The sequence below is a fragment of the Pygoscelis adeliae genome, unplaced genomic scaffold (assembly GCF_000699105.1).
Source record: "Pygoscelis adeliae isolate BGI_AS28 unplaced genomic scaffold, ASM69910v1 Scaffold402, whole genome shotgun sequence".
NCBI lineage: Eukaryota > Metazoa > Chordata > Aves > Sphenisciformes > Spheniscidae > Pygoscelis > Pygoscelis adeliae.
Window position 1 is genome coordinate 7,915,144 of NW_008824411.1, and position 16,046 is coordinate 7,931,189.

The 16,046-nt window shown below is 41.9% G+C and overlaps 1 protein-coding gene across 1 annotated transcript in view; it reads right to left on the bottom strand.

Moving 5' to 3' along the window:
• The window catches only part of RASAL2 (RAS protein activator like 2), a 149,290-nt gene that overhangs the window by 91,712 nt on the left and 41,532 nt on the right, over positions 1-16,046 (bottom strand). Inside the window, exons 2-3 of the mRNA XM_009320739.1 lie at positions 11,972-12,099; positions 2,952-3,078 (exon numbers count right to left, since the gene is read on the bottom strand). Of these exons, the coding sequence (XP_009319014.1) occupies positions 2,952-3,078; positions 11,972-12,099 (255 nt within the window). The remainder of the gene's footprint in view (positions 1-2,951; positions 3,079-11,971; positions 12,100-16,046) is intronic.

Genomic DNA, 16,046 nt, shown 5'->3' on the forward strand with positions numbered 1-16,046 from the left:
AGCTGAGCCAACCCTGCAGCAAGGGTAAAAATGAAAGAGACGGCAAGAATGACAACAGCCCTTGGGTAAAGCACACTAGACTTAATGTTGACCTTTGGTGAGTTACACCTCTCTTGCTTCAACTTCTCAGCTGTAACATGGGTAGTTTCTCTCCCACACGCTTCCTAGGAATGGTGCTACAAGGATGTGTGCTCAATGCTATAAAAAATGCCACAAAAATTTGCAGAATGGGTACTATAGCTGATTATGCAGAGCCCCTGAAGAACACGCACTGTTCCAGTTGCTCCATTAACAAAAATATTGACCTCATACGATACTCTTGACATTTCATACAAGGTCTAACTGTAGTGCTACAGATGAAAAAGAGTTCCATCACCTGATTCACCTGATTCCCCCCCCCCCTTTTTTTTATTAAATAAATCAATAAATCGCAAGAGAGGTATGGCAACCTTAGTTAGGGAAAACAGCAAATGCCATTGCTATGCCTTAACCTCTGCACTAGAGCCAATCCTAAGGAGCTCATCTGCAAGTAGTAATTTCAGATATCATCATAAGATGCAACGTCTGCTATTGCCATGTTATGCACGTGATTCCCTAGGACAAGCTAGATATTCTTATCAGCTCTGCATAGCAATTTCTCTACGAGATATTTTAGCTGCCTCTGCTGTGCTTTTCAGCTTTTGGTGTCCATTACAAAGCTATTTTAGTCCAGTTGTTATCTGTACTGCTGGTGATACATTCTGGCTGCCACCGTCAGTTTCCTTCTCTTTATAAAGATGTTCAATGGTTTCCTTCACTGGTTTGTCCTCTGGCTCAACATCTTGACACAAAGCTATTCCCACTGCTATCAACCCACTTTTTTCCATTAGCAGGAATTCTGTAATCATGATAAGAGACATTTCTAACCAGGATGTGAAAACAAGGGAACTACCTAGAGCACTGCAATCAGAGGTTATATATAACCTTCCCTCGGCACTTACCCTCATCCCTCCTCACAGTATGGACATTGCTCAATTTTTCTCCAGCTCATGCCTTTCTTCTTCCCCTCCCACTGCATGCCCACTTCCTTTAGCTACGCACTTTGTGACGTCTATATTCACTACAGTTGCAGCTCTCATATGGGGAAGACCATTTAGATATGAGTTTCTCTTGTACTTTTAATATATTCTTGTCAGGTGTACATGAAGTAGCACACTACAAGATGCCACATGCATCTAAAATTGTAGCAAAATACATAGTAATGCATATATCCAAATAACAGAGTCATCTATTCTGTATGGCAATTCAAAGAAAATGAAGAAGGTTACAAGGTTTACAATATAAATTAAAAAACATAACACTGGGATTTCCAGCTATTCAGATGCTTAGTGAAGTCTAGAAATTCTTCTACTCATTTTTTGTATATGGTATAGAAAAAGAAGGCATTTAAATCTTAGATTTTTAAAGGTCTTTCTAGCTTGCAAAGCTGCAAATAATATTCATTGCCTAGCACAGACTGGCTGCAATATCTTCATTCATCTCACTAGCCACACACCTGGAGTAAGTACTTTGCCTATAACACTGTGTAAACCTGATTAATACTGGTTTTAGTTCCAAACAAGAATGAATATTTCTTCATCTGGCAAAACAAGATGACCATTTAGAGCTGTGTTTGAAATGCCACAAATAAATCCAATAGGGGTTCTGTTTGTCACTCATACCCAAGTATTTTGCAGTTTTCCCTCCTAAATCTCCAACCTGCCCTGTTTCTTTTCAGACTTCTAGTCCAGGAATCGAACAAATCCCCCCCAAAAAAGAACCCTACCTGCCTTCCTCAAATAAGGAGGAGTTAAGTAGTGCTATTGGCAAATACAAATAAATAAGTACTGCAGTTCAATGTGTTAGTTAACTATCTAGAAGAGTGGGATTTTAGCGACTTGTGTGCAATATACTCGGAGAATAAAATTCTTTGGCATAAAAAACAGCTGAGCCTGTGAAATGAAAAATACCTTACCTGCTCTTCACCTTTGATAACGATGTTATCAAAGCTGCTTTACTGTTTAGAGATGCATGTTACTTTTTTCCTCATAGCTCACTCTCTCCCAGGATTGGTATTTTTTACAGCTGAACTAAGGAAGAATTGCTCCCAGATCCTATCAGCTTATGCCAACGAAAGCTTTTTGCATAGGTTGGGAATGGAAAGAAGAGTTCGCTTGTGTGTGGTTGCTGCCTCCCTTCACTCTTCCCTTCTGAAAAGGGTTGGAATGATATTCTTTATGCAACCACAGGTGGGGTGGAATAAAGAGGGAGAACTGGGCCAAATCTGGACTTGGGAAACTACTGCAACAGAGCTTTTGTCTATCATTTTTAACACCTGCCCCTTCTTTTGCTTTCCCTAGATTTCAACATGTATGATTATAGCCAACAGCAGTAGCCAGTTGGTTGGTTCTTTTAGGAACTGCACCCTGAACAGGCATGAGGTAAGTCATAGAAAAACCTGTTATCCAGCACTTGTTATGAAAATATGAAGCAAAGGAAATTCCAGAGACTCACAGTGAGGTAAAACATAACCACGTAAGTTCTAAAAACCAGCAGGAACCACTTACGGCTATCTGCAAAAGCTGCATTCCTATTGACCTGCGTTCAGCAGCTCTCAGTTGTAAATCTCAGGGCTGTCTAGTAATCTTACAAACACGGCCACAAACCTTCCCACGTGCAGCAACAGCCCAGCTTCTCTGGGACCCCATAACCACCTCACTGATGTTGGATAAATCCTGGTGTTTGAAAGTAATTTTGCTGGCAGGCATTTACAAACAACACCATGGTCGCATGACCTCCACCACCGCCTAGCTGTGATGCTACCCACCTCAGCAGGCTCCTTTGCAAGGATGCTGCCTGGGAAGCAGTGCCCTCTGATACAGCTTGCAGCTGTAAATTAAAATCAATCTGTTGCGGCCAAAGTTTCGACTTACCTAGTTTGGCGGCCCCCTCTGGTGGGTACTCGGGGAATTGGCCCTCGGAGGGGACGCTCACTGTCCGGCGCAGGCAGCGCCCTTTGGTAGCATCCACCTGCGGCTCCTGGACCCCATCGATAGGCACCTGCATAAAAAGGATGCCGACAGCTGTTACTTTGCCACTGGGCCACGTTGTTAATATGCCATCTTGATAAGAACTTAATTTTCTACTCATCTGGTAATAACTTTCAGTTGCAGTTTGGCATGCCCGGCCTTACCATGAAATACCTGAGGCTTACCGGGAAAGCACTGCAGCAGTGAGGAGCGTTAGTGCACGCAGACGGGTGCGCAGCCCAGAGAGGGCTGCATGCAGGTGTGCAGCAACCTGCACCCCAGAGCTATCAAGTCACAACACAGCCGACCCATCTGACTAACAAGGCAGTCCTGCCTTTCGAAACTGGTTCTCCAGTGCTGGACCCATTGCCATCCAGCCTTGCCCGCTTCCACGCTGGGAGAGTCAGGCAGAGGCGGCTGGTCAGATGGCTACATGTGAAACTTTGAGATTACAAAAGCATTTTTGCAGTCTCAGCACATATTCAGTGATCAGTTACAGCATGTCAGAGAAAACCTGGCATTTGGCTGGTTGTACTGGGCACACGGAGAAAGGGGATACCTTCTATGATTAACTCAAACTCATCCTAAAAGTGGGACCTTAGAAGGCTCTAAGAAAGGCTTAGGGTCCTCACTATTTCATAGTAATAAAATTCCATATGCTAATTCTCTTTAAAAGTACCGAATGTATAAAGATCTTGTTTCTCTTCTCAAATTTTGGCAGAACTTGACCCCTCAGAGTTTGCTCCCCCCTAACCTTACCTTTAAGCACCTACCTGGATGACTACATTTTGCTAGAGAGGTGTTTATGCTGGAAAAAGGTGGTAAATTGTGCTACCTATCACTACAGCTGCAGGGCATTTAGACAACAGCCAAGAGCTCTAAAAGAGCCGGAGTGATACAGTCTCTTTGTCCAACACCACGTATGTCTGGGAACAAGAAACGAGCCTGATGTACTCCTAATCCAATCCCCAAAAAACATACAAAGGGATTTGGAGGATAAGGAAGAGAACCTAACTGCTTTATGAATTTATACGCATACCTTTGTGCATCCTGATTTTGTTTACATGATCAGCACGGGTTAATTCAAGCATCAGTTACTTTGCATACAGAAAAGCAGACAAAAACTTCAGACAGCTACCTGCTCACCAGAGGTGCAATCCAGATTGCCCCAGCCCGCAGAAGGCATCCTTCCAGCAGAAGGAAGACATTGCTTCCAGCAGGAGGAAAACATCCTTCACACTACCCTTCTGAAGAACATACACATTGTTCTGAAGAGGTTCAAAAGACAAAAAGACAGCAAAGATCCTTCAAGCTGGTGAAAGGCTGGTCACCAAAGATAGAGACCGCATGGGAAAAACGTATCTCCAAAACCGAGCTAAACAGAGTCTTGGCCCATGGAAACCATTGTTTCCTCAATTGAGTCACTACTGAGGGGCGGGCACCTGGGGCCAGTACTGCCTTATACAGTATTTCTGGACCCCATGTGCACCAAGGAACTGGTACAGAGTGGGGCCAGAGGTGGGATGAGATGGATGATTAACAAGTCCAGATAGTGCTTCCATGTCTCAACAAGAGGACACCCCAATCAGGGAACTGGGAATTCGCTGGCTGGTCCGAGTTGCTCATCTGAGGAAGCCATGCCCTGCTTTCTGCTGGCCTGCTTGATAATCATGCTTATGACCATGGTTTTGTAGGTCTTTGCATTGTTTATCCCTGAAGCTGTTGGTCTGGTGTCTGTTACCGTATCTGGAACCTCTAACGTGGTGGGGCCACCTTAAGACCTTATATTCAACAGTTGGAAGAAACCCCAGGGATGAGGGAGAGATGCAGCATCCAGGTGCTGGAGGCAGGCACAACCCCTCAGTGCCCAAAACATCTCAGCGCACTTTGATGAGGACATTGGCTTCAACAGTACAACTGCAATACATGCAATATGGCAATTTATTTTCATATAGCTACGTAAAAGACAGCTTGCAGCTAAAGGAATAGAAGCCCCTGTCATATTTCCTGTGCTGCTTATCCTTTCATATCTTCAATCATCTCTGAAAACCAAGTATTAATAGCAAACAAAAAGATATTATTCATTTGTACTGAAGGTTGTAAAAGATGTACAAGATACTGTACTATTTTAGAAACAGGCTGCGCTACAATGGCTCTCACAAACTAGTTCTGGCATTTCCTGACTTTTAAGCACTTAGCATTCTCTTAAGGTCATTTTTTAATGCTATTTATTACTACGCTAGTCTATTTGTCTCCTTCAAACAGTGCTCATTTTTCAAAACAAGTTTCCCAAATCCCTAGTGGTTATTCTGTTAAGGCTACTTTCTTTGGTGGTAGGTTTTTACAGCAGCTCCTTTGCTGAACGATCTCCGTGCGAGAGCACATTAGGAAGTTAAGCAGACACTAATTTTGTTAGTTTATGCCACATTCATTCAATCAAGATCACATATTAGATTTTCAGTTTTCATCTGGAGGCTCCATTTAGTCTTATTCCCTTCTAAACGCTCTTCTGCTCCACCGCGTCTTCTGCCTCTCCTGATTTCCTTCAGAGCATTTTTTGGTGGGATGCTGCAAGCTGTATTTCCAGAACAGCTACTACCAGTCATACCACACATTGGCTTCAGCCCACCTTAAAAGCATCAAGCTAGCACCCTGTGATCCTCCTTTCTCAGTGAACTTGTTGCGCCTACACCTAACTGCTAGCTCTACACCGATACAGCTCCTGCAGAGTAGATTTCTCCACTATTTGATTTTTTAACTGAGAAATGAATATAGTCCCTTTTCTTTCAAGTATACCTCTTCAGTATCTGCGTGTGCTTTCAGACGTGGGATGACAGAAACATTCTCTTAATCCACTGACACGAAAAAAAGCACTACTACCACTCTGATAACAACGTATATAAGAACAGCAATGATAGCTAAGAGGACGCTATAGATGTACTGACTTGCTGCCGAGGGTGAGGAGGAGAATGGTGATTGAGGCCACGCTGTCCTTTGTGTCCTTGGGAAAAGCAAACAGGCTGCCACACACCGGAGTCGGTGTCAAAAACAAATCTACTTCTGCATACCAGAGATAGGATTTATCTTCAAAGAGGAACTGAGCCATTAACAGGAAGACTGTCTGAGAGCTCAGGTCCTAATTCTGGGTCACTTAGCCTTTTGTACTTAACATTTGCCCAGACTAGGAAAACATGGTTAGGCTGCACACTAAAAAAAGTTCATCAGTGTAGCTACATTCATCTAGTGCAGTACAGTCCACACCAGCAAAAGACTGCTTTTGTCAGCGTGTGTATAGTGGCTTGAGAAAAACCTGATACTGTTTATTTCACTCAATAATTCTATAAACTGTATAAGGAACAACATTTTAATGCTACATAGCTTGATCTACACCAGAGAATATACAAACATCCCACAATTTCATGGACAAGAGTAAAGTAGCAGAGTAGCTAAAAAAGATCCCCCTCTTAAGTCTGACTTAAAAGTGCTGTTATTTTAAGTAATACTCCTCCAAAACCATAGTCTCAATCTGTATTGACAAAAAAGAACTAACTCAAGACTGCAGGACCAGTATTTATTACTTAGCATAAGATCAGCCTGCTCTTAAAAATACAGCTTCACGAACATGCAAGATGATCTTGGTCAGCAGCTCTGCATCTCTCTGGGCTGGACATGTTTTTAAACAGGTATATCTGTCCTAGGTCAAATAGATTCACAAATCGGGTGGCACCGACACACAAGCAAGTGCACAACTTTAGACCATGTAAATACCAAGGCAGACATCTGCAATCTCCCTGACCCTCCTCCAGCCCCTGGCATTCCAGCAAGCAGTTCAGCAAAGGAGGGAAGAGAGTGACGCAGAGTCAGGACTCTAATGGCATTTTAGGCTTTCAGCTCTTTTTGTTTTTTTCCCATCCAGCTTTGTTATCCTGTCCTTTGCCCTGCTGAGACTTCACCAACCTGGGAATCGTCCGACCCTGAGACGACGTGCTGAAGCTGCTGGTTCAGGGCTGGACTCCGAGCAGCGTAACTCTGGGACAAGAAGGTATGGAGGGACAGTCCAAATACTGATAATTTTGGCAATCTTTACAATTTTGATCATAGGCCACGTTTCACCGACAAATTTCACAATTTAACAAGGACGAGTTCAGAGCTCGGACTCTGAACTCTTGAACAGCATCACAGCTCACCTGCCACTGAACATGCTTTTTAAGTATAAAAAGCCTATATTTGGGATTTCTGGTATTTTGATGATGAAGATATTTCAGAAGAAATAGGAGTAAGAGCTTTACAAGCATTTAATGCCTCTTAAAGGCAAACTGAGCTAGGCACTTTAAAAAAAAAAGTAGGAAAAAAGTTTCTTCATTGCAGATAGATTTTTCAAGATTGGAAAGACTGATTCAAGACAAAAACTGGAGAACTTGCAACCTCTTCTGAACTAACAGGAATTTTGGAATCACATCAACAATCAGTTAAATAATTCATTTTAATTTTTACCTTCCTCCAGAAAATTGTAAGCTGGCTAAAATCTTGACATAGACATCCACTTTAAAAACATTGACAACAAACACTTCTTCGGGCTTTTGGAAAATAAATAATTAAATTCATTTGGGAATTGAAGCAAATCTTTTCTTACGACTGGGTTCAGCTTTAACAAACTCCTATTTACAGATAAAACAATTTTACTCTAAGATACCAATGTGACAAGTTTTTTGAGGATGGCAGAGGGCATTTCTGAAGACCCTCCCCTGGGGCCCCATGTATCAGTGTCTGCTCTTGCTGTTTTCTCTTGGGATCACTGCTGTCACTCCTCTTCCACAGGAGATGGAAGAGTAGGAAAATACATCAGAGATATCCTGCTCCTGGCCTCTGTCACCAGCACCAATAAGTAGTAGATTTTGTCACAGTGAATGTAGGTCATTACTATCCTTTGCCTTTGATTAAAAACACCTCTAAATCCAAAAAGAAAGATGAGGTTTTGGGTGCAGGGAGGAAAAAGGAAAAGTCTAACACAGTGAAAAGTGTTCTTCATCTTCATTTCCAACTGAACACAAAATTAAAAGATTCTGCAGGACAGCAGCCAAGTTAGAGACAAAGACTAACTAAAAAGCAGCCCAAAACCAGATGCAGCCATTTGTCCCATCCCTCATGAAAGTGCTGTGCAATGGATTATCTATCTGAATCCGCTCTTCATAAACACTAACTCATTCCCTTTCCCTGTTTAAATGGCACTGATTTTGCAGACACTTTTACTGTACCCTCTTAGCTCTTACCCTACAGAACAGGTTTCACAAATGATGAAAATATCTACACGTTCCTGACAGTGGGAGACTCTCTTCCTCATAGAAAAAATACCTGATTTGTAAGTGAATCAATCTAGACCTGTTCTCCTAGTCTTGGAAGACGCTGCTAGATATTAACACCATTATATGTTGTAGTAATTGCACAACTCCTGTCACTCATGACTTCTTATTTGCTAAGTCGTCTCTCATGTCCCTACAGGGACTCATTTTCTTTCTACTTACTTGTTGGGCATCAATCTCTTCCCTTCATTAATAATCTTCATTCTTCAGTCTCACCTATTTTATAAATTTCACAAGGTGTCAAGTAATTAATATTTTTCTACGCTGCACAAGGTGATACCGTCACACTATTTCTGTCTAAGTAATTACAGATATTTTTGGATCAAGTTGTACCTCAAAATTTCTCTGATTTCCAACCTACTCCTGTGCTTGCACAGCACAAAATCTCTCTTGCACATACTCTATCCAAACTGCCTTGACAATAAACCCATAGTGGTGGGATGTTATAAGAAAAGAGTTTTCTTACTACTCTGTTTATTTCTGTACTGTTCCCTCAGACTTAAAAATCTGTGCAATTCATACACAAATAAAATACAGCATTAACTGAAAGAAACCAAACTTAGCATTATACCTGAAACAATTAAAACATCTTTCATTTACCCGTTTGCATTTTGTATATGTTTTCCTACTTTTTGGCTTTGACATACACACTTGCATAATGATTTTACAAAGTATTATAGACATCAAACATTTCTGTTCCCTTTCAGCTTCACACCAGTTAAGCTTCTTGGATTTTTATTCCATGAAGTAACAAAGCAGATGTACAGAGAATAAAATGAGATGCTTCAGACTTACAGCTTTCATATTACACCAGCCTTGCAATGATGCAAGTGCTCCCTTTTGGCTGCAAGGGCACTCTGCTGTTAACATCTCTTCCTTCTTCCCCCACCCCCTTACTGATGGGTATCATTCTGTCCCTCACACTGTTTCTAAGATCCTCTTCAGCAGTCCAAAGAAATTCTGACCTACCCACTCTATCAGCAATTTCCATGTTCAGAGCAGGAACCTCTCCATCTTCAGCTCCTGTTGCCTATCACCTCGTTTCGGGTTAACAAAAAACCTCCTCCAGCATCACCTTTCCAATAATTTTACTCTAAACGTAATCTTCAGTTTTCTTCTTTAAGTAACCTCCCTCTTCCTCATTCACCTGGTCTTTTGCTTAGGCTCCCTGTACCTGTGGTCCCACCCATGGGCTTTTTTGGATTCTCCTCCTACATACTTTTCAATCATTATGCTCTTCCCAAGCATCTCTCCTCATTACTGCCTTAGGCCTTTGCTCGCTCTTACTTCTAGATCACATTTCACAGAGCCTCACTCAAGTCTGAATGACTTGTCAAGTAAAATTTAACCGAGTTGCCTCCCCTTTCCCTTCTCATGAAAGCTACAAGGGATACTTCTATTTCAGAAAAAATAGAAAAAGGTGCAAATCCAGAGTATCACTGTGTCCCTCTTAACTACCAGTTCTACTCCTATATGTTTTGTGTTTCTATAAGGGATTGTATGTACACTGCCATGTGTACAGACTCAAAAGCTAGATTAAAACAATCTCTTATTTTCCTACAGAGTACTCATGACTGCAAGGAGTTCCCTTTTTTCTTTCACTTAACAGTAGTCCCAAATTACTTGAAAAATCAGAGTGGCAAATCTGACTCCAGCTACTAGCTTCTGAAACAAGTCGCGTTATCAGCATGTGTAGTCACACCTGCACGAAAAGCATGTCTGCTTGGCCCATCTGCATGTAGCATTTCCCAAACCAAGTTATTTCTCAATGTGATAGTGTGGGCAGGCTCCTTTGAGAGCACATTGCAAAGATCTACTCTACTGCTCAATTTTTGGGGGTTACTGCTATACCCAGGCTCTGCATAGCCTGATACTGAATTTCTCCAGCTTCTGACAAAAAACAGAGTGTATTTAAACATAGTATATAATGACTTAATACAGCAGTGATATACCAGACTTCCCATATTTACTCCTCAGGATCTAAGCAAAAGACTCAACTTACTCCCAGCAAAATGGTTTTAACTGTATGCGGTAAGAGAAATTAAGAACCCATAAGTGCACGATTACCACCTTCAGATAATTATTTGTGTTATGAGCCAATGTTGTTTTCAATTACATTTCTTTAATGAGATGCATCCTTTTAGCCCAGCTGTGCTGGTACAGTACAGTTTTAGGAATAATTCTCACATGTCCTTAAGTTTCTTCAGTATATACTTTAATTCCTTAGGTGACAGTCCTGTCAGACTAGAAAAAGAATTACATAGTAAACAAACATAATGATATGGGCCTTCCATTTTCCCTGCTTTTGATCACCTCTCCTATGCATTAGCATTGATGTTATTCCCCTCTAATAACTCAAGTCCTTCTCTAAACCATTTCCTCCTACTCTCCCTATGCAAGGAAATATTTCAGTCCTTGTAAATAAACCTGATCACAGCTGAAGGTGGGGTAATATTTAGTGCTACACCAGAAACAGGTCTCATATTCTCAGCCTGTACACAGCCATACACAGAAGCTTCAACAGAATCAAGAAAAAACACAAAAATTCAGGTCATCTCCAAATGCAGGAGACCATGGTATTTGACTCAAATTCATGGGCATTTATATGTAATAAAATCTATTTCAGTAATTTGAAAACATTCCAATTTTATAGCTCCTCCTGAAATATTTATTTTTAGACAGGGTAAATCTATAGCAGAAAAATTAATTAAAAAAACAAACCCAGGAGCATTATCAAATGCTTCTAAAGCTCACGTATTCATGAGAGTCTGTAGACATCAAATATCACAAGAAAAAACGTATCATGGCGTAGTCTAGGAGAAGGAACTTATCAGCATGTTTGTTCAGTGTTTCAATCAAATAAAACATGCCTATTCTTTAACCGTATTGACATTACCTTCATGGCAAGGCACAATGCCAGGTACAACATGCTATACACACACACACACACACCACACAGAGTAATTTTATAATTAAAGCAAAGATGGTTGCAAAAGCTTTGAGTATCCATACCAAGGGGCACCCAATCTTCCTTGCTCCATTTAGCACGAGAGAGGGCAAACCTTTGCCTCAATCAATTTACCTTGTGACTACAACAAAGATGACTGTACGGTGTAAAGGCTGCACACACCTTCTCTGCCCGCTCCAATGCAGACACGAACAAACCCGTTTTTCCCTACCTTTACTGCACTTTTCCCTACCTTTATGTCTGCACTGATGTGAGGAGGTAGGTTTACATAGCTGTGGTGGCTTTAACTACCATTAAAAGCAGCAATAACATAGGAAGATGTAGTGGCAGACTTAAACACAGGCTGTAAAACTCCAGGAGGGAGTTTTGGATGCACACAGTTTGCTGTCACCCCTTCCATGCACCCAGCATCTGGGCCAGCTGAATTATAACTGTGTGTGCCCTGCCATCCATACGCAGAATAGCTTAGCTTCCCTTTTCCCCCCTTTCACTAAACTCGTGAACAAAATAAAGGGGAGATAAAAAAAGCTGCCTTCCTGTTTTACCAATAAAGGCCAAAAGGTAAATCCTGAGCGGCCAACGTGAGTTTCTCTCACCTCTTTCTCCCTGTTGAGCAGCACCAGCTGGCTGTCTGTCAGGATGCAGTATTTCCTCTCCCATGTTGTCGTTTCAGTGTAGGGGGACTGGCCGCAGGACAATCTGTGTGTAGGTGGTCCTTTCACATCTGCGAACAGAAAACCGCGACGCCAGAATCATTAGCATGTGTCATTAACCACCTTCTCTGCTTTTGTGGTTCTGCAGCTAGATGCGAACCAAAACTGCAATCCGTACTTAGCAGTGCCTGTTTCAGCATATTAAAAGACAAAATGCTAATCCTGGGAGGCACCCATGTGAAATGCTATGTAAGGTACACTATGAATACTTAAATCTATACCATGACTTACAAAAATGGCAATAACCGAGATGAATATAAATGTCTTTGTCAAAGACTGAAATATAATCAAAAGAAAAGACCAAGAGCTCTCATGCAAACTTCATCTTCCCTCCACTCCCTTCTCAAAAATGTGGTTAAATGGGTAGGGCCCTGAATGTACCCTAAATCTTAATAAACTAGATTATTTGAGACTAAGGATAGAGAGACATAGGAAGGAAGATGGAGATCAAGGAAGGCAGGCTTGAAGAAGAGAGGGAAAAATTCAAAGGAACGGGCATTTAATTGAGAAGGTCTTACTAGCATCTTTTGGTAGGGAAGCTATTTGATTAAATTTTGACAAGTAGGAGTCTTGCAGCATTTTCATTTAGCCACAGCCACTATAGTGACAAAAAACCAACCAAAAAACCAACCAAAAAACCAACCAAAAAACCAACCAAAAAACCAACCAAAAAACCAACCAAAAAACCAACCAAAACAAAACAAAATCCAACTTGTTTGGCTCCCAGTGCTGATCTTTTAAAATTTATTTTAAAATCAATTTCCTTCCAGTCTCTCAGGCTTGAGCTACATATCATATTGTGCCTCTCACTACTAAGAAGCTTTCTCCAAGACTGGGAAAGGAAAGCACATGAACAAGCGCAGCAGACAGACAGACTTCACTGCCAAGCCCAAAAGCAGAGACAGCCACTGATCAGCAAGGTACGTACGCTGTCAGTGCTACGAGAAGACTGGGTGCAAAGAAGGCTCCCCTAAGAATTCAAGTGTGTAGTCAACTTATAAAAATCTCTTTACAGGAGACAGAAATGCTATCTGAATAATAGAAAAAGGGATGTATGCAACAGAGCCATGGGTAGCACCATTTATACAAACTTAGAAAACAGTTTCAGGTCATCTCTTTCTAAAGTTTTGAGATTAAGTTCTGGTTGCTTTGTAACATTAAGTTTCGGTTTTATCTTGCACTCTAGCTGTATACAACTTTACTTGCATTGATCTAAAAATCAGCCATTCTCAATGTATATGCTGTAGATTCCCGAAGTCCCTGAACTACCTCTAAGGGGTCTAAAACAGACACTGCAAAAATAACAATATTGTCAGGGGCTGGCTGCGTAGCAGTCCAGGACGTCCTTCAACTATTTCAGGAGCCCATTAGGCAAAATGAGTGTTCAAAAACAGGGTGTTTTATAACGTTAGCTTCCTTTTAGTACACATACTAACCCAGTGCTTGCACAGAGCTAAGCACAGATGCTTCTTGTAGCTTCTACCCAGCTTCACCACTAGAGGCCAGCGAATCCTCAAACACCCAGCAGCTTCCCAGCTGCAAGGAAGAGTGCAGGTCCAAACACAAGCATTAAAAGTTGAGTAATGAACCCCTCCAACTGACTTCACTCCTTGCAGACCCTGTGTATGCCAAATCCCACCTAATTATTAAAAAAGCTGCAACTTTGCCTCCGCATTGAGACAAATGTGTCAACTTCTAAAGCTGGAGAATTAACTTGAAAGACAGCTTTCAGTACCTAAGTTCAACCTCATGTTGCATTAGGATTTTTGTGATCATTCAGAAGAATGCTTGAAACAGGCAATCTGATACCTTTAAGCAAGAAAAAGAAGAGGACTGCATGGCTTCTACTGCTCTGAATACTAAAGAAATGCACTTTTGCTCCCTTAATTTCAGATGAGCTAATTCAGGGAAGAAGCTGAGATTCTGAATCAGGCTCCACACTGATACCTCTCCTAACAAAGCTCAGTTTCCAACAGCGACGAGCAACACTGTGTATCTCGAAATTGCCCAAAACTCTACTTAGGCGTAAGGATAATTAAGGGAAATCACCACAATCTCTGTGAAGCAAAAGTGCATTTGTGCAAACTCCTGGAGCACAACAGACTCTGTCACAAGTTACGTATTTGTCCATCTTACAGACATTAACCCTCCAGGTAGATTTTTGGCACAACTTCAACTCACATTTATCACGGCATACAACCAAAAACCTAACCAGATGCAAAATAAAACCACTTGTTGCTCCTGCTTAGACCTTGGTTTCCCAAACAGCAGCACATGAACCCTACCTGCACCTAAGCAAGACAAACCTATGAGCAACGGGCTGACAGAAGGAAGACGAGCGAGGAGGATGAAGCCACAGGCCCCTTGCATGAGTGTGCAACAGAAACGTGAAGACCAGAGCTCCGGGGATCTTGTCTCTTGGGTAATGAAAGCACATGATACATCACCGAAGGGAAAAAAGGATGAAGGTATGCCCCATCCTGCTCAAGTGGGTGGGCTAGCAGCAAGAGAGTACCTCCAGCTGCTATGCTGAGTGATAACCAAGTAAACTATTTTTTGAAATACCAATAGACTTTCTCATGGCAAAAGAAAACTGTTTAGTCTATTAGCTCCAATGCAGAATCTACAGTCACGACTCGCCCAGCCCCAAAAGATCTTTGCATTGTAATTTCTACTCACTACAGGCCTTGGCAGGATACCATCCAACTGATCTAGGGGCTGCACAAAGGAATTAAAGAACAGGACGACTTCTTCCACTACAATAACAACTCCAGGACTTAACTGAGTCATCAGGCGCTGCAGGCCAGCCACAGCTCTGCTGCCAAGTGGGTTGGCTAACGTCAGAACAGCTTTCCACAGGCTGCTGGCAGAGTAACATGCCATCTCGTTGTCTGGAGCTGTCAATCGCCACTAAAGAACACCACAGCATTAATATTTTGTGTTTGTATTCGTATCCTTTTGAACACATGTTGGGACACAGCCCCACCACCCCTGCAGGCTGACCAAGCGCTCTCTTCAACAAAAGGGAGAGGTTGCAAGCTGGTTTTCCGATGTATCAGATCCCATCACTTCAGTCCTCTCCCCGAGGCTGACACTGCAAGCCCATCTTGTGAACCAGATGGAAGCTGAAAAAACTTGTTGCAAGAAAACTCGCTGCAACAAAAACTGCAGCATAGCTTTGGCGTGTTTGTACCTAGCAACTTCTCTGCCCTATTTAAATTATTTCTCAGCTAGGCATCCTGCGTGGTTGACTTCTTCGGAGCCTCTTGCAACAGCTGTAACTTCAAAACTTATTGTGAAGTATGTTACCAGTTTAGACTGAAGACTCTTTGGGACTTTACACAGTATCACATACACAATCGGTCACTTCACAAACCCTGTTCTGCTTTCTGGTACTCTTCATCTTCAGTTTTCATTTTACATTCTTGGCTCCAACTTTTCACGTGAACGTAATAACACCCACTGACCTCTTCCACTAATGTCCCATAAAAGTAATTTACCACCACTGTTTGAATCACAATGGAAGTGAATGGCAAAAAGTCCACGTGTAACTAGGACCACTTACGCTTTTGGGAAAGACCGAAAGTCAGGGCTGTCCTTTCTTACTTTGGGGCTACTATCTATCAGCTCATACAGGAAGGCTTGTGCTTTGGAGGGTAACTCACTGATGAATGCAGCTTTGGACAGGAGTTGGAGGAGAGATCAGGGAGGTGCATCTGAAAGCTCTGAGTTTGCAGATGTTACGTGTGGGATGGGCTCATGCAGGCACACACCTAAACATGCGAGTTCTGGTGACAGAAGATTTCTTTCCCTGGTCTGATGTAATCCTTTCCATTCTGCATCATTACAATGAGGCATTCAAGCAAGCAGATCAGTTAGTCTACACACAGGATTAAAGGTCATGCCTTATGTGCCTTCAAACGCTAATATCAGTTAAGTAACAGCCTGGAAAAAATCC